This window comes from Asterias rubens, chromosome 7 (genome assembly GCF_902459465.1).
Source record: "Asterias rubens chromosome 7, eAstRub1.3, whole genome shotgun sequence".
Lineage (NCBI taxonomy): Eukaryota > Metazoa > Echinodermata > Asteroidea > Forcipulatida > Asteriidae > Asterias > Asterias rubens.
Window position 1 is genome coordinate 3,555,829 of NC_047068.1, and position 24,000 is coordinate 3,579,828.

At 39.4% G+C, this 24,000-nt stretch overlaps 1 protein-coding gene across 3 annotated transcripts; it reads left to right on the forward strand.

The window, feature by feature from the left end:
* Positions 1-6,692: 6,692 nt before the first annotated feature.
* On the forward strand, positions 6,693-21,578 carry LOC117292620 (adhesion G-protein coupled receptor G2-like). Of its 3 annotated transcripts, none has more exons than XM_033774740.1 (19): positions 6,693-6,957; positions 10,772-10,893; positions 11,026-11,313; positions 11,504-11,614; positions 12,263-12,401; positions 12,753-13,025; positions 13,319-13,549; positions 14,588-14,704; positions 15,209-15,336; positions 15,462-15,608; positions 15,827-16,205; positions 16,638-16,831; positions 17,388-17,552; positions 18,329-18,459; positions 18,861-18,960; positions 19,319-19,484; positions 19,948-20,014; positions 20,472-20,742; positions 21,301-21,578. In XM_033774740.1, the coding sequence occupies exons 1-19, from the start codon at positions 6,876-6,878 to the stop codon at positions 21,532-21,534; spliced, it is 3,345 nt and encodes a 1,114-aa protein (XP_033630631.1). In that variant the 5' UTR covers positions 6,693-6,875; the 3' UTR covers positions 21,535-21,578. The 3 variants fall into 3 exon arrangements, with proteins under 3 accessions (XP_033630631.1, XP_033630633.1, XP_033630634.1); XM_033774742.1 differs by having other exon boundaries at positions 16,641-16,831; XM_033774743.1 differs by lacking the exon at positions 11,026-11,313 and having other exon boundaries at positions 6,694-6,957.
* The last annotated feature ends 2,422 nt before the right edge of the window (positions 21,579-24,000 follow it).

Genomic DNA, 24,000 nt, shown 5'->3' on the forward strand with positions numbered 1-24,000 from the left:
CACGACACGATGCCCCCGTACACTATCCGCATGCGTCGGCCGTCAGCGTCCTCCGCATGCGGTAAGTGGTACGAGGGCGGATGACTTGTGTGCACAGTAGTCGTACGATGTGACAGTGTGTATACGGGTGGGTCATGCGGTGTGATTACACACACCACGCACAGGGCATAAGGGTGGGTTTACAGCGGCGTCTTTTCGGAGCGAATAATGCGACTGCCTTGAGCAAGGCTAGCTCAAAGGCTGAAAAGTTAACTTGTTAGAAGGATATTATGTATGCATTTATTCGATATTGCAGAAATCACAGTAATTCAAAATGAATAATACAAAATGTTATATAATCAAATTGATTGTACACAGAGTTATGAGTAATAAATAGAAGTACAGGGCTACCTTTTATACAAATATTGGCTGCAGGATATGAGTACATTAAAGGCAGTGGACACTATTGGTAATGGGAGACTTTCAGGACGCTTGGTGGCAGCAGACTTACCAGGTAAAATCCATTGTTCTCTGTAATGTGCGCATGCTCAGAACTCTGTAAACAATGGAAATTTACATGGTCAGTCTGCTGCCACCTAGCGCCTCAAAGTCTCCCATTGTCAAAGACCAGTCTCCTCTCTTGGTGTATCTCAACATATGCATAAAATAACAAACCTGTGAAAATTGAGCTCAATCGGTCGTTGAAGTTGCGAGATAATAATGAAGGGAAAAAAAACATTGTCACACGAAGTTGTGTGCTTTCTCTTTGCTTGATTTCGAGACCTCAAATTCTAAATCTGAGGTCACTAAATCAAATTCGGGAAAAATTACTTCTTTCTCGAAAATTAGGTTACTTCAGAGGGAGCTGTTTCTCACAATGTTTTATACTATCAACAGCTCTCCATATTGATTGTTACCAAGTAAGGTTTCATTTCATGCGAATAATTATTTTGAGTAATTACCGAAAGTATCCAGTGCCTTTAAAGTAGATATAAGGAGGGGAAATCATTTCACTCGACTCTGCCTTGTGAAATGGAACAGTCCAGATTTCAAGGAGGGATTATTTTGCTACATTGTATTATGAATAAAATACATCCTGTTTGTTTTATAATATATCCCTATATTTCATGTGATTCATTTAACAATAGACTTCTTGCATATGACGTCACGTCAAACTTTTCATTTTGTTTCTCAAGCGTGTAATGAAGGAAGTCAGGAAATTATTTTTTTTTTGGTTTCATTAAGTGTATTTTCCTAATCTTTACCCTAAAGTGAAGATCACTGGGGGTGGATTTCACAAAGAGTTAAGACTCGTCTTCGAGTTAGGACGAGTTACTCGTCTTAACTATAGGACTAGCCGTACGTTGTTAAAATATCTCCTTGGACTAGTCTTAAGTTAAGACTAGTCCTATCACTTTGTGAAATTGACCCCAGGGGGTCGTCGTCATTCATAGAGCAGTCATCATTCAGATATTCTACCATAAATTCTGCACCATTTCTGTGGCATGTCAAGGCTGAGAGGTTTAGTACATTGGTCTTAAGATCTTAAGTTCTGGGTTGCTGAGCAACAGGGTGTGGGTTCAAATCCCGGTCATGACACTTGTGTTCTTCAGCAAGTCGACACTCTAACTATAATGGTTCTTTTCAACCAGGGGTCATTTTGAGGGCAGAGGTGGTTCCTGTGATTGATTAAGCTTGGTTCGCTGCATATACTTGGCAGCACAGGTTGTAGCTCAGTTCCCTGGGGAGTATAATAGGCCTATACTCCCCACGGAGCTGAGATGGTTTAGGTAAAATTATAGGGAAGAATAATATTGAACAACCAATGTAGATATAAATATAATACACGATAAAACAACAACACAGAAACAAAACGAAAGTGTAAGGCCGCCAGGGCTAAAGTACACTCATGATAATCTGAAAGGGGAAACCCCTTCCAGTCCTTTTAAATCCCCGTTATTGTTGGAGAGCGCCCTCTCTTGTTCAATGTGTGAGCAATGGAGGGAGATTTGAGGCCGACACCAGCAGGAAAAAGACATCACTAAGTTTATGAAAAATCAGAAGTTTTTCCATCCGCCTATGATTCTTCAAAGTACACCTGATTGTTCGCCAAAGGGATTCCCGCCAAAGACTTGCTATGTTATAAAGGTATGTTTAGAGTAAACAAATCTAAAATATCTGTATTTTTCTTGTCATTAACCGCAAGTGAAGTAGGACTAACTTCCATGTGTTATGCAATGAATGAATAAATCATACAATGATACATGTGACTCCGACCGGCACCGTACAATGTACGTATATCCTACTAACTATTCCTATTTAAGTACTAGCATAATTTATAACTAGAAACTATAACTTATAAGTAGGGATACACCAAGTGAGAATTGCAATTACCAAAAGGTTTAGCGCCTTCGTAGGACGTCCTATTTTCAGGATGTCCCTAAAATCGTGGCAAATATTGTGGCGGGACCGGGGGGGGGGGGGGGGGGTGGGGCCAAAGAGGGGTAATCTTCCTGTCGTCGCCACCAATTTATCCGCCGTTAATTAACTCCAAAACCACTGAATTTTTTTCTTACCTTAGAAGAAGGGTTAACGCATATATACATCCAGAAAAAAAAAAAAAAAAAAAAAAGTGCCGGAAGTTGGTGGCGACGACGTAAAATTTTTCCCCAAAGAGTCTGGTCTTGTTCGACAGGGACACCGACCCCCGGGTTAATTATCACACCCCAAAATATATCTATGAGTCCTGGTGCTCAGGTGAGCGGCTACCCAAACACAAGGGGGGGGGGCTAAAATATAACGAGAGGCGGCTAAAGCCTGCGGGCGGTTCGTTTGGTGGAGATGTACCTACGCCTAGACATAGATTAATCTCAAACTATGAACGAGCAGTTAGGAAACTTCACGAGGATTCATAGGTTTCAAGGCACAATTAAATAGTTTATTTCAAGTACAATAATCAATAGATAATTCACAGGTTTATAATTACAACACAACCCAATAACTTCGCCTTATAATGATATCAGGCCCTTAGACAATGCAATGAATAAATGCAGTTATGATCGGGCCCAAGTGACAGGTGAACCTCACGCAAGTTACACAATCGTCTCAAATACAGACTACACGTATGCCTCACAACGGCGTAACGCCTCACAGAACCCGCAAGCATACAAGTCGTTATAATTAAACAAGAACACTGTGATTTATCTTAAAATTTAACAATAATCAAAATATAAATTTGACGGAATACTGCACTGATTTTTAAAAAATGTCATTGTGGCAAGAATAAAAATGATTTCAGTCTTAAGTTCATCGCTCGTCTACTCAGCTAGGGGTCCAAGGTGTAGCGGGAAGGGTCCACTAATTTGATATACACGCGTGCAGGCTTCCCTCTCATGATTGCCAACATGGTGCGGGGTTTGCCCCCCAACCGAATCGAAGGGGACCTTGGTGGAGCATGAAGAGGCGATATCGGGGATGGTGACAGGCTGATGACTGTGGGGCTCAGAGGTGCCTGGTTATCTTCGGTTGGAGCCTTGGGCGATGGGGGTGGCTTGCTCACCATAGCTGGGGCTAAGGACCGCTTGGTTGGGTCATCACTAGCTAGTCGTCCAACCAGCACTGACCGGTCCACCGAGATTGGGAGTGTCATTCCCCCATTCAACACAGGGGAACCTCTGCGAGGTTCCTTCTCGAGCTTGGCTTGGATCCTCGCACCCTCCGCCAGGTGATCAGGGTGGCAAATTCGATAGTGTCTCCCAAAATTATCTCACCTCTTCTCCTGAAAGCTACACCTCTTGCAGTGGAGAAACTTGGGCGGACCATGCTTAACCCGAAGGTGACGCCACAGGCCCTGTTTGCAGGTGAAGGTGTCATGACACTTAGGCCTATAGCACTCCTCAACCATCCTGCAGCAAAACAAAAACAACCAAACAAAACCTTCAGTCAATACCACCATCAATAACCCTACTACCTAACAGTGCTACCTAAACCACACAGGTAGTCGGTGTCCCCTTTTCGGATACCTCCGAGAGGTTTCCTGCCCACCAGGTAGGCCTATATCTAACCCTGTATTGCCCACTACATTAGTTGGACCAGTCTCAGAACCTGCAGTAGGTTTGAGCCCTTGTTCTGGTCGCTCACTCACATCCTCAATATCATTGTCACAAACTACAACTTTTACAAAATGCTGCCGCTCGTGTTTTAACAAAATCTAAAAAACGTGATCATATTACACCTATATTGCAGGAACTTCACTGGCTTCCCATTCGACAACGAATTCGATTCAAAATTCTACTTATTGCTTTTAAATCTCAGATCGGCTTAACTCCGTCTTATATTGCAAATCTCCTTGTACATTGTACCTTATGCCCCCTCTCGCACTCTTCGTTCTTCTGCTAAGTCCCTTTTAACTATTCCTAGAACTTCGTCATCGTACGGCGATCGTGCCTTTTCTGCTTGTGCTCCTAAACTTTGGAACGCTTTACCTAATAACATCAGATGCTGTAGTTCTCTTCCATTGTTTAAAAACTTGCTGAAAACTCATTTATTTAAATCCTCTTACACTTAGCTCGTTACATGTCTTGACAGTAGATTATTCATTGTATATTTTTTATTATGTTCTACATTTCTTTTTTGTTGTATATGTATTGTTTTTTGTTCTGCGCCTCGAAATAGGGTCTTGTACACTAGATACATGTAGATGGTGCATTATAAATGCATTATTATTATTATTATTATTATTATTATTATTATTATTATTATTATTATTATTATTGTGCCCACTTTCCAGGACAACCTCAGGTTCATCACCTACGCTCCCAATCTCACTCTCATAGTGCCCGTTTTCAGGGGCAACCTCATGTTGATCTCCTACGGGAACTTCCACAACCCTCTTAGGCTGATACGCCCAAGGCTCAAGGGGTTTACCCTCATACCGCTTTAAGCCTATCCCAGTGGACCACAAAAGCCTTACTCCCACGTTTTAATTAAAAGCAGGCTCGTACACGATCAAAACGTAGCACCACGACAATAAAAACTACGGGCCTTGTACACTCTTTAACAAGGGGTGTGCGTGCGACGGTTGATTGTATCGAGAAATGTCTCATCAATTTCCTTTATGTTACCATGCTAGTTGATACAAATTAAGAACAAATCAAGAACAAACAAACAAAACCAAACAAACAAACAAACATTTTTCTTTATTAATTTAAAACAAAGCCATTTTTCTAGACAAGTACACCCCTTACACATCAATCGAGCAACCCGGTCCAAAGTCTGCTAGAGTAGATCGAAGACCCTCATGACTGAGGGTCATGACCCTCCTCATAAAAAGGAGGTCTTATAACGCCTCTCATACTACTGCTCCATCGAGTTTTCCCTCTTTGCCGTTGCTTTGCCGCCAATGTTTTGGGGATTTTCATGTTCATTACCTTCCGTTGGGTCTTTGCCAACACTATTTGACCCAGTCTTGAGAATCTTATGTGATTCAGCAAGATGTTTTTACCTTTTTTACCTACTACACGTATTAAGTTTGGACGCAGATTCGTATTTTAAGGCTGGTGGCTCATTGATTTGTTAGGTTACTTCCATAAACAAAAAATTAATGTGTTTATTTTGATATATTATTGTAGTGTAAAAGTTAGAATAGGGTTATCATAATACTAAACTGAAACTGATATTCGACGAAACTTCCTCAAAAAACTTGGATTTAATTCAAAAGGTCCGTATTGATGTGTGTCATCATGCAGAACAACGATCTATATAATTTTTGAAATGTGACACTTTTTGAAGTTTGAATAGGTTGAGCATATTAGGCCAATACATCGCGGAAACAGTTTCAATCAAACTTCTTGCAAAAGGAATCTTATCAAATATCATTATTGTTCAATGTTTACTCAATGTGTGTGTAACCAATATGGGTGTGTTCAGTTGCGTGTGAATGGTGTTCCTAGTTAAAGGGGATGGACACTATTGGTAATTACTCAAAATAATCATCAGCATAAAACCTTACTAGGTAACGAGTAATGGGGAGAGGTTGATAGTACATTGTGAGAAACGGCTCCGTCTGAAGTGACGTAGTTTTCGAAAAAAGAAGTAATTTTTCAAAAATTAGATTTCGATAAGTTGAGATTAAAAGTGTTATATGTTGGTACCGAAATAGACTATTTTGGTTTTGCTATACCGTCAACAGCCTGCAGCAGTTTTACGAAAACACAGATATAAAGCAAAACATAGGTTAAAGCAGTTATTATTGTTTTCTCTAACCAAAGCAAAACCAGACAACAACAATAATCCTATATATTTGGTTTGCTGTAATACCATTTCAGAACTGAGAAGTCTCCCGAGGACATCCGAACAATCTACTCCGCGGTAGTAGAATAAAGCAAGACAGTTCTCTAAAGAACAAACTCTACCTGGCAAGTAGATACATATGTGGTGTTACCGCAAACCAAATAATATTTGAAAACATAAAGCAGGTTTGTCATTGTTTCTCAAAACCAAACCAAACCAAAACCAGGCAACAATATTCCTACGACGGATTTAATAATACTTTTCCTGTGGCAGTTGTATCTTGAATGGTGCCTCACAGACCGTGAAAGTCTGGCGACATCACCTTTGAACTTCCCAGGCATTTCTGCAAGCCACAACAAGTGGTTATTGTGTCATATGTGAGTGCAATTTCTTTGTGATTTTTTATACAACTGTCACATGACTGTAGTTTAGTTCCTTGTTTAGGAGTGTGTGTCGTAGGTACGTAGTCTCGGCTTTCGGTCTCTAAAACAGCTATTTTACCACAAATAAATCCTCTGTAGCCTCTGTAGACGCAAACTAGCCTATGGGTTGTTTGAATTTTTTTCAAGCATATTGTTTACATATAAACCAACTTAAAAGGAGAAATGACACGACTCTCACTGATCCAAGTTGTTGCGGCAATAGGCCTATGTGTTGTCGCTGCAGTGAACGCCCAACAAGAAGACGGTAAGTCATTTTGACGCCCGATTGTATGAGAGGTTGAGTTTACAAATTGCCTCCTGAAATCAGACCACACAGAAAATGATTACATCCAAGGGTATGTGATTTACTGGACACAGGTTTGGTAATTACTTAAAATCTATAAACACAAAAAAATACTTCATGTAAAAAACGAGCAGCATAAATCATTTTGAGAAACGACTCCCATGAAGTAACGTAGTTTTTAATCAAAGAGGTTATTTCTCTTGAATTGGTTTAGTTCGAATCTTAGACTTCATGCATCTGAAAGCAAGCAATGTGCAAGGGTTTTCTTTCAATCTTTTCTTGCAATTTAATATTTGTAACCAATGAGCCAACATTTTTACAGATTTGGATCTGGTCTTTGACAATATTATTTTTAAAACTTGTCAAGGGAAGGACGTTTTGACAATCACTCTTAATCACTCTTAATGTCAATACAAACTTTGGTATAAAGATTACAGCAGCTTTAGAGAGTAGTTCACTATAAAGCATTTTAGTAGATTATAAAGCAGAGAAACATTTTACTTCAAATTAACAATTTTTTTAGGCCAACTATAACAAGAACGTTTCTCAGAATGTGTGTTCCTATTACACAATTATTATTCCTGGGTTACTCTCTACCGATTTTCAGAGGTATCACAAAAACGCAAAGCCCTTCACCTTCACATATGTAAAGGGCCTATTCAATATCTTCATTAAAAAATGTATAGGGCGTACTTTTGCCTTCAATTTGCAGATTGTCTCGCCCTCTCTACAACAGTTCTCATGTCCCCTGGGGGGGGGGGGGGTTGACATCGTTATAAAAAAAAAATACGGCGTGGTCCGGGCCCGGGTTAGGGCCCCGGGAAAACTTTTAGGCCGCAGATGCTGTCTGAATGGTGCAATCTAGAGAGTCGCAGTTGTTGGAATTTAAGACCAAATTCATGCCTTGAGGCACAATTTCTTATTTTATCATGATTATTGTATCTAAAAAAACAACTCAATAGTAGCTCCGTACCCATATTATTATGCATATATATATAATGCTCAGACGACATTTTATCCCTTTCATCACCAGCATCGTCAAGGGTGGATCAAGGCAAGAAATTTTAGGGGGGGTGGGGTCGGTGGTTGGTGGGTGGGGCAAATCTATTAAAGAAGGAGAAAAGCAAAACGCGAAGCCTTTTACGGACCCGCCTAAAAAAGGGCATGGGAAAATGTTGAATTGTAGATGCTCTGTGGTGCAATCTTAGGCCAATATAAAGAGGCATATAGAATGATAGAATGGAACAGAACTTATAATTATGAGCAGCATTAGAACCTTTCGCGGAGTTTACAGCATTTTTAGGTGCAGATCTATGGCACAAGTTTTAGGGGGCAATTGCCAATGCAAAAGGGGCCCAGGAAAATGTTGAATTATAGATGCTCTGTGGTGCAATCTTAGGCCAATATAAAGAGGCATAAAGAATGAAACAGAACTTATAATTATGAGTAGCATTAGAACCTTTCACTTAATGGCCACAGGGATAACCTTATCATGGCAGTAATTCTACTGTGCATATTGAACAAAGTGCTGCACTATTTTCTAACTTTGAACTTTTTTTCGGAGGAAGCTGTGTTTAAATGAGTCAAAGGTTTTGCTAGTAAATCTTGTGCACTTGACACTATTCCTACTTGGCTTTTGAAAGATCATTTAATAACTGTTTTACCCATACTCACTTCAATCATCAATGCTTCTCTTTCATCAGGCTCTTTCCCAAACACACTTGGTCAAGCCATAATCTCACCATTACTAAAGAAACCTTCACTAGATCATAATACATTAAGTACATAGTTATCGGCCAGTTTCCAATACAAGTTTCATTACAAAACTTATTGAGAAAGCTGCTGCTAAACAACTGAAGCAACACATGTCAATCAATAACCTTGAGGAGCTCTATCAGTCCGCATATAAAACACACAATAGTACCGAAACTAATCTTTTGAAGGTTCGGGATGATGTTCTTAAGGCAATGGATAGGTCTAATGTTGTATTTCTAGTGCTATTAGACTTGTCTGCTGCCTTTGACACCATCGATTATGATATTTTACTTGACAGAATGAGGGATGACTTTGGCGTTTCCGATACTGCACTACTATGGTTCAAATCATATCTCTCAGGTAGACAAAGTCGGGTTTCTAATTATAACCTATACTCTGATCCAGTTGATTTGGAGTATGGGCTACTCCAGGGGTCCAAATTGGGTCCCTTGATGTTTGGAATTTATACCCTCCCACTTGGCAATATCATACGTCATCATAACATAGACTTTCATTTGTATGCTGATGATACACAGCTATATTGTTCCTTTGATCCTAGAATACCTGGTGCTTGGCAAGTTGCCATTGAGAAACTGCAGCTGTGTATTACTGATGTTCAAAACTGGATGACTTCTAACATGCTTAAGCTCAATGAAAACAAAACTGAGTTCATTGTGCTTGGTACTCCCCAAAACCTTAAGAAACTGCCGAAGATATCGTTGCATATGGGTGATACATCGATCAGATTCTGTCCGCAATTTAGGTATAAAATTTGATTCTCATAATATGACAATGAGCAAGCAAGTTTCTAGCCTCTGCCAATCAATAAATGTTCAATAACGTAACTTAAGGAGAATCAAATGGTACCTGGATAAGGATACTCTCCATCATGTTGTCGGAGCTTTAGTCCTCTATCGTATTGACTATGGCAATCTCCTTTTATTTGGTGCAACGTCATATGAATTGGACAGAGTTCAAAGATTACAAAATAGTGCAGCTCGTTTAATGTGTTCCACACCCTTGAGAGAACATATTACCCCATCACTTTAGGGAACTTCATTGGCTACCAATTAGAGAACGAATCAATTTTAAGATTGCTCTTCTCGTTTTTAAATGCTTTAACAAAACTACACCTCATTATATTACTATATAGAAGAGTTTGCGTTAATCCAACAGTTCTTTTCAGAACCACCCCAACTCATTTAGAGATTGTTATTACATGGTGTTACCGCAAACTCTTCTATATCTTATTTCCACCATGCAAAGTTTCAAATCCTACTTATTATATTACTACTTTACTGTCACATTAAACTCCTCCACAATTTCTTCGGTCCGCACTTGACATCACTCGCTTGAATGTTCCCCGAGCAAACAACATTCTAGGTCAAAAGGCTTTCAGTGTGGCTGGGCCAATGATTTGGAACAATCTCCAAACTGCCATTAGGGAATCTAATACTCTATCTGCTTTTCGTAAGGTCCTTAAGACTCACCTTTTTCCAAGTTAATTTCTTTCTAGTGCGCTATGATCTTGATGGAATTGTGCCTTATAAATTTTAATTGTTATGTTATGTTATGTTATTTTGATAGGCAATACTATGGTGGCCCTGAAGGGACATCGCATATCGCAAACATGTGCGCGCACGTATGCAATGTCGTGAAACAATTCGCAAATATGTGCGCACATGTATGCAATGTCGTGAAACAATTCGCAAATATGTGCGCACACGTATGTAATGTCGTGAAACAATTCGCAAATGTGTGCGCACACGTCTGCGAAAATTATTTGTGTACTAAACAGTACACTCCTATCATGTCTGCAATACCTCAAAAAGGCTGATGGAGTTGGTATAAAACTGGCTTCAGTTGCTTAGATAGTGGCGGTTTTGGGATACTCTCTCGATCGTCACATTTTCGCCTCACATGGGATTTAGATATTAAACCCTGAAAATATTCAATATTCAGCTGATGTACGAATTGTTGGTTTGACAATGTTATCTTGCAACTTTTACCTTCTTTTCAGATATCTTATTTCCATTTGGGATTGGAGACGCATCAGTGACAAGTATACTTGACGTTTTTTCAGACGTAATAACACCTCCGATGCCCGTTCCATTCTTTGGTCAAAGCTTCTCTTCTTTGTTTGTAAGTGGAAACTATAGTTTCTTCCATCATGGTTCGTTTTACATGGCAAAAACACTTTATTAAATTACAACATCATTCTGACCCTGGAGTTTTTAGAATGCTCTTAGAATTTTGTTGTTCAATTTTTCAAAGGTGTCCGTCAAAGGCTTAATATCATTTGGAGAAGGCACGACTGTGTTCAGCCCTGAGCCCTTTCCATGGGATATACCAATTCTTGCAGCCTTTTGGAGCGATATCGACATTAGAACAACTGGGAATGCGACGTACCGTCCATATAATCGGACCTCTGATAGTGAGGTTATATTTGAGCGTGGAGAGGCGGTTGTCAGACAAGGAAGTGACCAGTTTGGTTTCAGAGCATCTTGGATTTTAATAGCAACTTGGTACGAAGTTCCAGCCTACGCAAAAGACACAAACATAGTAAGACAATATACTCTTTGTTTGGTTATTTCTCAAGAAGAGGAACCCGCCAATACCCAGCTTCTTGCGCTGCAAAAGTAATACTTTCGTAATATTTCACTATTACTTTCATAGTATTTCACTATTCGATTCGATATTCTATTCGATATGTATGTTTCTCACTAAAGTGCCTTATCTTTCCCAAATGCAGACTAATACATTCCAAGCTGTTTTACTGACGGATGGTGCACAGTCTTTTGTGATTTATAATTACAAAGAGATAAGATGGGGAATAGCACCGGACCAACGTGAATGGGCACAGGTACTTCACCCTTTGTCACCTTGGAAAATTTTCCGTATGGCGCCACCACTTTTTTATTCGACACGAAATATAGGCTAGTATCTAATTTTCCTCTATGAGATATTCCTTTTTGTAAAATTGAGTGAAAAAGTGGTGGCACCATCTGGACAGTTATCCCTTCCCTTCACCTCTATTACTTTACTATCTCCCTCTCTGAATCATAAACATTACTTGTTTGATCTAGCCTGTTGGCTAAGTCCATGGTATAGTCTAATCATGGAGCTTATAAAGGAGCTATTTTTATAGCTCAGTGAACTGATGTGAAGCCAGAAGTGCAGTGTTAACGACAAATTGTGTGTACCATTTACGCTGGACACTTGAGTGCGCCGTTTGATTTGGGTGTTTACAGACAAAAAATTACCTAAACCTAAAGCGTCTTGATGCGTCCACCATTGGCTTATTCGTTTATACTGCACTTCGGGCTCCAATACGTCATTGTTTACTAAGAGGATTATTCCAGAGGTATGTTTTTATTTTCTAGCACACCCTAAAAATATTTTTAGTGCATCCCTCATAAAGACCAACACTGTTGCCAACAACTTCAAGTAATTTTAAAGGGGCTTTTTGTTGATATAATCTTTTGTCTGATTTATACATTCAACTTTCCAGGTTGGTTACAATGCTGGTTATGTCACATACCACAGTGTAGCTGGATCACTGACAGATGACATTGTAAACATCAACGAGCGTACCAATATCGGCACAAGAGGGCGCTGGCTCTTCCACTTATCCAACAGCACGATCTTTGGTTAGTCCTATTTCAAAACTTAGCTTTCTGGTTCTATCTTGATACAGCTTCGATAGAAGATACAATTCGTGTGATAGTTGCAAAGTTCAGTATATCAATAGTTTAACAGTTATTGTTAAAATCCGTCTTACATACAGCTATTGATTATTCTTTCCATTCAAGGTTGCCCTGACGACGTCATACTTCCTACAAGATCGTCAAATCCGGTGCTTTATTCATGGATCCCTCCAGTCTTCCTAAATAATCCTTACAACAAATGTCTTAATAACTGCATATTATTATGTTATTAGTTTTCAAAGAAATGTGTTGTTAGAATGCACTTTCTTGATTTGCTCTCTTTAACGTATTTAGATGACGAGCCTCCTGGTATCAATGGCTGCCCTGATGATGCGATAATTCCTGCCGCGTCAACCATTCCGGTACCTCACTCATGGGTCCCTCCAGTCTTCACTGATAACTCTGGTCAGTCTGTTGATGTGGTGTTTGGTTGCTCAGCAACTGTCTCCAATGAATGTCATCAAGATGGATATGGAACTTTCTCAGTTGGAGATACCAAGGTGATGTACAATGGAACAGACGCGTCTGTGAATCACAACTTCTGTAACTTCACCGTCACAATCACAGGTGCATTGCAATCTGATGATATTTTTGCTATTGTTATTGCTGTTTGTATTTGTTATTTGCCTTCTTCAATTTGTCTTGTCTTGAAAATATTGTTCACTTGGTCATTCTTTAGGTCTGTACGTGGAAACGCTGCATTCAAGAAAATCAATTTTTTGTGTGGCAAACAATGTATGCATTCAGTCTATCAACCCGTAAACAAGAAACATGAGAGAGACTTGTTCAAATCTATCAATAATAGTTTTTTTTGTGGGGTTTTAAATGTAAATTTTTAATTGGATCTTCCTTACAAACAGTGGTAGATCTGGTTTGCCCAACAACCTTTTCAGTCGTGGCGGATCCTGGGCTCACTTTGACTAGAGTCAACTGGTTGGAACCGGATCTTACTGGCTGGGACGAGACAAACCTTACATCAACTGCCGTTTCTGGGGGTGAATTTTCTATTGGTAAACAGAGAGTGACGTACCATCAATGGTTTGGAATGTACAATCTGGTCTTGCAGTGTTCTTTAGAATTTCTTGTGATTGGTAAGTATACAGCGTACATGGGAATTTTGTTGTGCAACCTTTAGATAAAGACAAAATGTCTGGTGCATACTATAGAAGACTATGAGGCTATGTTGAATATAAAGACAATGCATAAATAACATTAAAGACACTCGACACTTTTGGTAATTGTCAACGACAAGTCACTTGGTGTATCTCAACATAAGTATAAAATAAACCTGTGAAAATTTGAGCTCAATTGGTCATCAAAGTTGCGAGATAATAATGAAAGAAAATGCTTGATTTCGAGACATCAAATTCTAAACTTGAGGTCCCGAAATCAAATTTGTGGAAAATAACATCTTTCCCCAAAACTACGTCACTTCCGAGGAAGCCGTTTCTCACAATGTTTCATACTATCAACAGCACCCTAATACTCGTTACCAAGTAAGGGTTTGATGCTAATAAATATTTTGAGTAATTACCAACAGTGTCCACTGCCTTAAAGCCATTGTTCACTTTCGGAACAGAAGAAAAAATAAAAGTTCACAGATTTACAAATAACTTACAGGGTTTACAGAAGGTAATAGTGAAAGACTTCTCTTGAAATATTATTCCATGAAATGCTTTACTTTTTGAGAAAACATTAAAACAATTATCAATTCTTGATAGCGAGAATTAAGGATTTATTTTAAACACATGTCATGACACGATGAAACGTGCGGAAACAAGGGTGGGTTTTCTCGTTATTTTATCCCGACTCCGATGACCGATTGAGCCTAAATTTTCACAGGTTTGTTATTTTATATATAAGTTGTGATACACGAAGTGTGGGCCCTTGGACAATACTGTTTACCGGAAGGACTGTGGTTTAAAGACTTTGTTTTCAGGTGTTTTGTCGGGCAAAAGTGGAGGATAATGAAAAAATAGTTGGAGAATAGAACAGAATATAATCATGAAAGCATTTTTACGTTTGCTGAGCATTTGTGTTGTTTTCAGAGCATCTATATTATATGTATATCCTTTTTTTTTTGAGAGCTCAACATTGAACGTTTCCTTTCATGCACCACTCCAATATAGGTCAGTGTGCACCAGAAGTCACCGAAGATGCGGTGCTTGGTACCTTGTTCTGGCCGGTGACGATGGCTGGTTTAACTGCAGAGTCCATCGAGAGATGCCCGCTCACTACGACGAATGGTTTGTGTGAACAATAATTACAAACAAATGTTAACTTGGAGCAAGTGTTGTGATAATAAAGTGAAGGACAACATTAATAAGAACATTTCTGTCCAGTTCAATAGCTGCTCCCCCACAGAAAACAAAACTGTTTTTCCTCTAGGTTCTCACCTCGATCCTGCAAAAGATTCCTCCAAGTCCTGTCCGAATTCTGCTGGGAACCCGGCAGGATTTCCAATCAAACTCCTTCTGGATTCTGCTGGAATCTCAGGGAATTCTGTCTTCCGGTGATTTTGTCCCCTTGGGTAATTAACACTGGCTATAGGAGCATGGTTCAAAAGTGGGCACATGATCAGAAGAAGTTTGTACACAGTTCGCCGTACGGGGAATCTCCCAGTAGATTTTCCTTTCAATCACCATCTCTCCAATTTGTTTTCATAGTAGTAAATATTTTTTTCTGAAGAGAGTGTTTGTGATATAATGAAAATTAATTTCTTAAGAATATTTTTTTTTGAATATTCACAGCTGGATTTCCAAGAGCCACAAAAAACTGTTCAACAGCACCTCCCCCTCAGTATTTCTATTGGAAGGAACACGTGATTCAAAGCTGCGGTGAAGCAATGAAGACTGTTACCGTTGAAGATATCGTTGATGTAAGGTTTGGTGAACTATGGAATTGTATAGTAAGCTAAATGAAAACATGAAAACATTGCAGAGTTTTATGAGTTTTTTGTTGTCAGAATTTGTTGTCTCAAACATAAATTTTTCATTTTGGCAGGTTGATGTGACGGAAGGAAATGCAGAAGAAGTAGCCGAGTTTCTTGTCAATCAGACTTCTTCAAATTCTTCATCCAGCGAAAGTGACGTGGAAGCGATTTCACAGATTTTGGAAAACATTGTCAGTGCAGGATCTGGGGATCCAGAGGTAAGAGTGAAGTTGTCTCTCTATAATGCACTGTCTTGTCCGCCTCTTGCCAAACTTTGAATTGTTCAATTTTATGTCTAAAATGTTCCCCTTCTTGCATACTCGTTTTATGTCTTCTTATCACTGCAGCAAATACCATAACCATCAGACCGTACGATCTCTAGAAACTCAGCAGTTTATGCACTGAGTATAAACCTCGTTTGGCTTTACACAATCAGGTGACTGATGCCGTGATCGAGACAGTCTCTAATGTCATCATGAACGCCAAAGAGACGCAAGATTCCCCGGACAGTAAGAGCTCCTCGGCCATCATCCAGTCAGTAGAGGCTCAAGTTTCCCTGACCCTTCAGCAAGAAGGAAAGGTCAGCATACAACAGGATACCATCCATGTCGAGGCAGTGAGTATTGACCCCATAGACGCAAGTAATGGGTTCAGCTTTGCATCAGTACAACAGGAGACAGCTGGCTCGAGGTCACCACAAGAGGGCTCTCTAGATGGGACTGAGATCAAAACATTCACGAATGCCAGTGAAATACCAAGTGATGTTGTTGCATCGATTAAGTTACCAGCGAACATCATGTACTTGCTACGACAAGGTAATAATAGAAACATAGAGTAGAGAAGACCAACATAAGTTTTGTTTAGCCAGTGAAAAAAAAACTTGGGTTTTTGCAAACACCAGTACAGCAAACAAGTTGTTAGAGAATGCCAGTATTTATTCCTGTACGTATATTGCCAAGACTATGCAAACTATCTTGATTCAAAGCTGGTTGATGATACCGTACACACGCTTTGAGTAATGTGCCTTTGGATTAAGAGCTGGCAGGCTTCCAGATGTCTTGCTGACCCACTATGCTAGCTAGGTTCTGTGGTTTCACACCCCTACAAATATACCCTGCCAGTCAAATTTGCGCTTATTAGCGGTGTGCCAATAACTAGTTGAACCTTCCCACATTTGTGTAGTTCCTTTGGTTACTTCACTCTACTTTAAGGTTATAAATGATAGCTTAAAATAAAACCATTGATAGCAGGTAACAGCACAACATCACTACAAGCAAGTTTTATAGTCTACGCTGACGACACGTTGTTCCAGACTGGAGTTATGGAAGGTTCAAACGGCACAAACAACGTGACAACAAAAGTCGCTGGGTCCATCGTTTCACTGGCAGTAGAAGGTGTCAAGTTAAAAAACCTCACTGATCCAGTGGTCATTGACTTCAAGGTAAGACCATCTTTATAGGCCTGTTTGAAATACACTTACAAAAACAGTAATCTAAAATTTAACTGTAAACAAAATCTACGTCGAATGTGTTGGTTACTTTTTGTGCGACACAAAACTCCACAGATTTACATTAAACTTAAACACGGTTTAAAGATAATGATGGTAGAAAGCTTCCCTTCAAATATTACTTTCTGAGGTGCTGTAGTTCTTGAGAAATGAGCAGAACACTTCCACCAAAACTCTTTTAGTATGTACAAGGGATTTACGGAACTCTCCTGAAAAAATTGCTGTGTGATTTCATTTTTTTTTCTTCTAAAAAAATGACTACTAATGAAGTTGAAACTTCTTCAGGTGAATAATATTACATACATCTTCATCCACTGTGTGTCAAGGCCAAAATTTTACAAAATGTATCAACTAAATCCTTTAATATGAATACACAGCTGTATTTATGCAAGCGTAGGGTACTGACTGACACTCGTAGGGATCAAGAACTACTTTGCATTAAGTATATAATGCCCGTCAAGATGATTGTTTTGTGATCTCACTATTATAGATTCTACCCAGTGTATCCCGAGAAGACGACACAATCAAATGTGTGTTCTGGGAATTTGGTGAGGAGTCCAGTTTCTGGTCCACAGAGGGCTGCCAGCTTGCTGAGATTACCGATGACAAAGTGTCATGTGATTGTGACCATGCTACTAATTTCGCCATACTTGTGGTATGTAGTTCTCTCCAAGACCCTGGAACACTGTACATACATTTACTGTATTTACGAGCCCGTTTTGAGCATATTAATTTCATTTTGCTAAAATTATTACAAGTTTTTATTTTAAGAGTAGTTGGATTGTACATGTTGAGATTACAAGTACATGCTGAGGTTTTGAGGAGTTATGTACTTGTTAAGGGGTCGCGTAGGTACATGTTGAGGTGTCACCAAGGTAAGTGTTGAGGTTTCAAGGAGGCATGTGTTCAGGATTCAATGAGGTATGTGTTGAGGTTTCACTATAATACATGTTGAGGTTTCAATGAGGTATGTGTTGAGGTTTCACTGCGATACATGTTGAAGTTTCAATGAACATTTTTGAGGTTTCAAGGAGGTACCACTTCTGATTTCAAGGAGTTGTTTCAAGGTTTCAATGAGGTACGTGTTGAGGTTTCACTGCGATACATGTTGAGGTTTCAATGAGGTACGTGTTGAGGTTTCACTGCGATACATGTTGAGGTTTCAATGAGGTACGTGTTGAGGTTTCACTGTGATACATGTTGAGGTTTCAATGAGGTACGTTTTGAGGTTTCACTGCGATACATGTTGAGGTTTCAATGAGGTACGTTTTGAGGTTTCACTGCGATACATGTTGAAGTTTCAATGAACATTTTTAATGACTGTATTTATAAAGTGCAAAGTTGCCAAGGGATACAAGGCGCTGAATCGTAATGTTACAATGGTTAGACCGGGAAACAGTCAAACAGATTTCTACTTTTTTCTCTGCGCAGGATGTGAAGGGTCAGAAACTTAGAGATGATGGTCTCTCCTTCACCCCAGCACTTGATCTCATCAGCCAAATAGGAGGTGCTCTATCAGTCGCAGCTCTTGCTATTACAGTAGTAATTTATTTGTCTATAAGGTAAGTCTGTGGGGGGTGGCACTGGTCGCAAGACTGCTCTTATCAACAAGACTGAAGAATGGATGTAGAGAAATATCAGCTGACCGACCAGAACATCTAATCTTCCACCTATTTCTAAATAGGCTTTATAATTTACTCACTTGTGTAACCCTTGACAGTGAAGCCATCCTTTTTACATTCAAGTTGTTTTGGAGACTGGACAGAAAGAAATCAAATCTTTTTTTAAGGAGTTAAAGAACTATCATTCTTTACTGGCAGTTTTGGCTTAAGTGACAAAGCCCACGTCCAAAAAAACAAACAAACAAACAAACAAACAAACAAACACCCCAACAAACAAACAAACAAACAAACAAACAAACAAACAATGTATGTTAATAGCTGATGATTGATTTTCCATCCAGCAAACTACGCACCGGCAAATCTCGTCAGATTTTCATCCATTTTTGTTTCTCCTTGTTGATGCTGTACATCGTGTTCCTGGCTGGCATTGACAATGGAAGGGTAAGTGTAACGATAATGAAATGTGAAATCACTGTTGCCTTAAAGGGAAGGTACACGTTTGGTAATGACTCAAAACAAATATTAATTTAAAAACTGATTAGGTAACGAAGCATTGGGGAGCTGTTGATAGTATAAAACATTGTGAAAAACGACTCCCTCTGAAGTTACGTAGTTTTTGAGAAAAAGGTAATTTCTCACTAAAATATTAAGAGACTTCTAGCTAGAAGTCTTTTATTCCTATCTGAAAGCATACAAATTTGTACAACAAGGGTGCTTTTTCTTTCATCATTTCCTCGCAACTTCGACAACCAATTGATAAGGGAACGTGCAGTTCATTATTCTCTGATCTCATCTGCAGGGTTCTGGAGGATGGTGTGTACTTGTTGGAGCTCTGATTCACTACTTGAGTCTGACCACCTTGATGTGGATGGCTGTTGAAGCCAGGAATATGTACGTCAGCACCGTCAAGGTGTTCCCTGAAGACACGCCACGATACATGATCAAAGCTGGACTCCTTGCTTGGGGTAAAGCTCTAAAACATGAATTCAATTTCAATCGATTTCACATAACATAGGACTGGTTGGACACATCTTTTCTTTTTTGGCAAAGGCGCTGAGCCAGTCCTAACTTAGCATCGGTATAAGGGTCTTTTTTAAGAGGAGTTGAATAATTCTGCATAACTTGCCACTCATGATACGATACATTTGGGCACATCATCAGCACATGCAGTAAATATCATGATGGGCCTAAATAAAACCTTGTGGAACACTAGCATTACTCCTACCATTAATTCACACTGTTTTTTAATTTTTTAAAGGATCTCCTCAGAGTTGAATAATTCTGCATAACTTGCTATTCATGACATGATACAGTGGCTCGACACCATCAGAACTTGCATGGAATTTATATTGAGTGGCCTAAAAAAACACCTTGTGGAACACCTGCATTGTTCCTACTATTAATTCACACTGCTCTTATTTTTTAAAGGATCTCCACTGATTGTCCTGACCGCAACTTTGGCAGCAGCGACAGAATCCTACAAGCATGATGATTAGTAAGTTTTGTAATAGCGATACCTATGATTGAAATACTAACTTTCTACTAGGACCGGAATTTAAAGGGATTTTAAAATATTCCTCTAGAATTTTTTCAATTCAACAATGAGACGTCGAGTACAGAAACTTGTACCTCGTACTTGCCTGATGCTATGTAGGTTCATGTAATGCTAGAGTAGTTTGACAACCTGTTAGTGTTATTGAAGTATCATCATCATAGCCGTCCTCCCGAGGTAGTTCCCGGAGATTTGCTTCCCAACTATGAGTCTTCATAGGTCTCTGTTCCTTGCTAGGTGTCCTGCTGCTGCCACTGATGGTGTGTCAGCCTCTTCACAGAAGTGCTTGATATCTTCCAGCCATCGTTTCCCCGGTTCTACCTCTGGGTCTGTTATTGAATAAAGTACAATTAATTAGAGCTGTTTTACAACACAATCATTACTTTCATTTTGACTGTAGTTGTTTCATCTCTCCTGGTCTGGCCATGTACCTCGGTCTCCTCACTCCAATCGCTCTCATCCTCCTCCACAACGTCATCACTTTCATCCTGGTCATGCGCAGTCTCCTCAAGGTCAAAGAGGCATCTCGGTCAGAGCAAATGACCAAACGCCTCCAGAATGCTGTGGGAATCTCAGCCCTCATGGGCTTAACTTGGTGCTTTGGGTTTCTGGCCATTGAAGGGGCAACTTTTGCCTTCCAGCTCCTCTTCTGTCTGTTTAACTCCTTGCAGGTATGTTCATTGTATTGTTTCTTAAATTATTTGGGTTATTTGGGCTGTATTCCATACATAAAACAGGGAGAACACAATGTGTACAAAACTTATGATAACAAATTCAAGTTTTTTATGAACATATCAAAATGCGCAAACTAATTTGCATGCAACTGATTCCAGGCAATGTTCGTTAAGGAAAGGCAATCAAATTGAAATATTCACCTATGTTTCTTAGGGATTGTAAGGCTATTATTTGAAAAATTACTCAAAAAATGTGCTACCAAAGTGTTCCATTTGCATGCATCGCAATTGGTTGCCTCAAAGTTGCCTCATGTGAAAAGGCGCTTACACTCTACTGAAGTCGCTGGGCGGTCGGCCCTCTGCTTGGAAGCCCACCACTTTATTGAGTCATATTGCAGAAGTAAATATAGAATAGATAGATAGAATAGATTTATTTATTGTCCACGTTAAAAACCATAGAAACGTGACATCCACTGGCCAAATACAAGTATACACAATCAATATAAAAACTGTATAATTACAAATTCATATGTATGTCGCTATTGTTTGTGGTAGGGTGTGGTCGTCTTTGTCATGTTCTGTGCTCGACGTGAAGAGGTCCGAGCAGCGGTCGCCCCTTACCTTAAACGGATCTGCTGTTGCCGTGTCTGTCAAGCACCTGAGCTTCATCCCGATAGGTCCTACGATCTCCCAACCTCTCAGACTGCACTCGGCACTTCAAGTATTAATAATGATAGGAATATGAAACATTCATATACCGCTCTACGGAGAACAGAGCGCTTTACCTGAGACTATGACAACAAAAGAAAAGAAAAACAAACAAACTAGGATGGGTGGGGAAAAAGAAATGTCTTGAGGAGGCTTTTGAATACAGGCAACGAGATCGCCTCTCTCAGACCCGCGGGGAGCTCATTCCATAGGCGAGGGGCAGCCATGGAGAATGAGCTATCCCCAGCTTTCCGTCTAGTTCTAGGAACGGAAAGCCGGGTCTGATCAGCTGATGAGCGGAGTCGTTGCCTGTATTCATCAGCAGTATTGGAGTTTTGGGAATGAACAAGTTCAACCAGATATGAAGGAGATTGGGTGTGGAGGATTTTGTAAACATTAGTGAAAATTTTAAAGTATTATCACAGCCAGCCTTGATCTTTCTGTGTCTGTAGCAGTCGAGGAGTCACGTGAAAAATATGTATCGACAGAGGCTCTCTGAATAACAGATAATCTCCAGAGAGCTTGACAGTTTTCTCGGTAAGGGATGTCAGGCGCAGGGATGGGCAAAGCTCCTCTACAAGAGGCTATAAGGTCAAATTGAGTTATGTGATCCACCTCACTTTTAAAGGGAAGGTACACCTTTGGTAATTGTCAAAGACCAGACTTCTCACTTGGTGCATCCAACCATAAGCATAAATTTAATAACTAGCCTGTGAAAATTTAAGCTCAATTGGTCATCAGAGTTGCGAGAAAACGATGAGAGAAAAAACACCCTTGTTGGGCGAATTAGTGTGCTTTCAGATAGGAATAAAAGACTTCTGGCAAGAAGTCTTTTATTATTTTAGTGAGAAATAACCTCTTTCTCAAAATCTATGCTACTTCACAGGGAGCCATTTCTCACAATGTTTTATACTATCAACAGCTCTCCAATAATCGTTACCAAGTCAGTTTTCAGCCAATACTTGTCCCGAGTAATTACCAAACGTGTACCTCACTTTTAAAGGTACTGGTAATTGTCTTCTCACTTGGTGTAGCTCTACATGCATAACATAATAAACTTGTGAAAATTTGAACTCAATTGGTTGTCGAAGTTGCAAGATAGTATAGGTAGAAAAAACACCCTTGTCACAAGTTAGTGTACTTTCAGATGCTTTAATTTGAGACCTCAGCCTGAAGTCTTGAATTCAATTAAGAGGGAGCCGTGTTTCTCAATGTGTTATACTATCAACAGCTGTCCTATGTTCATTACCAAGTCAGTTTTTATGCTCAAAATTACTTTGAGTAATTATCAATAGTGTCCAGTGCCTTTAACTTGTGTAAAACGCACTTTGTTAGTAGATGTCCTTTAAAAAAAAGAAAACGGACGTTTGCCCAAATTAATATTTTGTAGGCCCTCAAAAATAATTATATTCAAGACAGATTTTAAAGCCTGAGAAAGGTCAAACAGTGTAAAAATGTTGCCCATTTGTGACCTGGGGTTGTTGAATTCTAACTTGGGGTATTAACCCAATTCACCTGACGTCATCATCAGAATAATCTTGCATGCGCCATATTGGTTGGCAACGTCATTGTGCGTTGTTCAGCAGAGAAGTGCGCATTTTAGGCGGCGCAGCGTTTACACGTAAAACCTATTGACCACCAGAACGGTGAGCGTGGCACAGTCGAGGCGTGTGACATGCGTGCAAGGGGTCAATTGTGGATGGATAAAAAATAAAAAAAATCAAGATTGATGCTCAGACTTTTGTAAAGTTACACTGGTGAAGTTTTTTTTTTTAGGGAGAATAGATTAATGGAGTCAAAGAATAATGTACCCATACTGTACAAAGCTGTGAGACTTCTTGTTTTAGAGTTAAAGAAAGTGGACTCTATTGGTAATTGTCAAAGACCACTATTCTCACTTGCTGTATCTCAACATGTGCATAAAATAACAACCCTGTGAAAATTTGAGCTCAATCGGTCATCGAAATTGCGAGATACAAGAAAAAACACCCTTGTCACACGAAGTTGTGTGCTTTCAGATGCTTGATTTCGAGACCTCAAGTTCTAAATCTGAGGTCTCGAAATCAAAATCGAGGAAAATTACTTCTTTCTCGAAAACTACTCCACTTCAGAGCGAGCCAATTCTCATTAGGTTTTATATTACCAACCTGTCCCCATTACTCTTTCCCAGATAAGGTTGTATGCTTATAATTATTTTGAGTAATTACCGATAGTGTCCACTGCCACTGTATGCTCAGTCTTTGAAGTTGAACACTTCCTGAATGTTTTAGCTGTTGGTGATTTTTTTATATGCTCTCATTTTTTAAAGAAGTTTATAGGTTTATTCAATATTGCAGAAATCATCGTAATTCAAAAGGAATAATACAAAATGTTATATAATCAAATTGATTGTACACAGACTTATATGAGTAATAAATAATGATAATAATATAGGCCTATATCTTTTATACAAATATTTAATGAGTAGGGTAGATGGCCTTAGCTTTTGATCCAAACCGGACCTTTTACAGAGGCATGAAACAAGTACAAACAAATACAATCCATTTA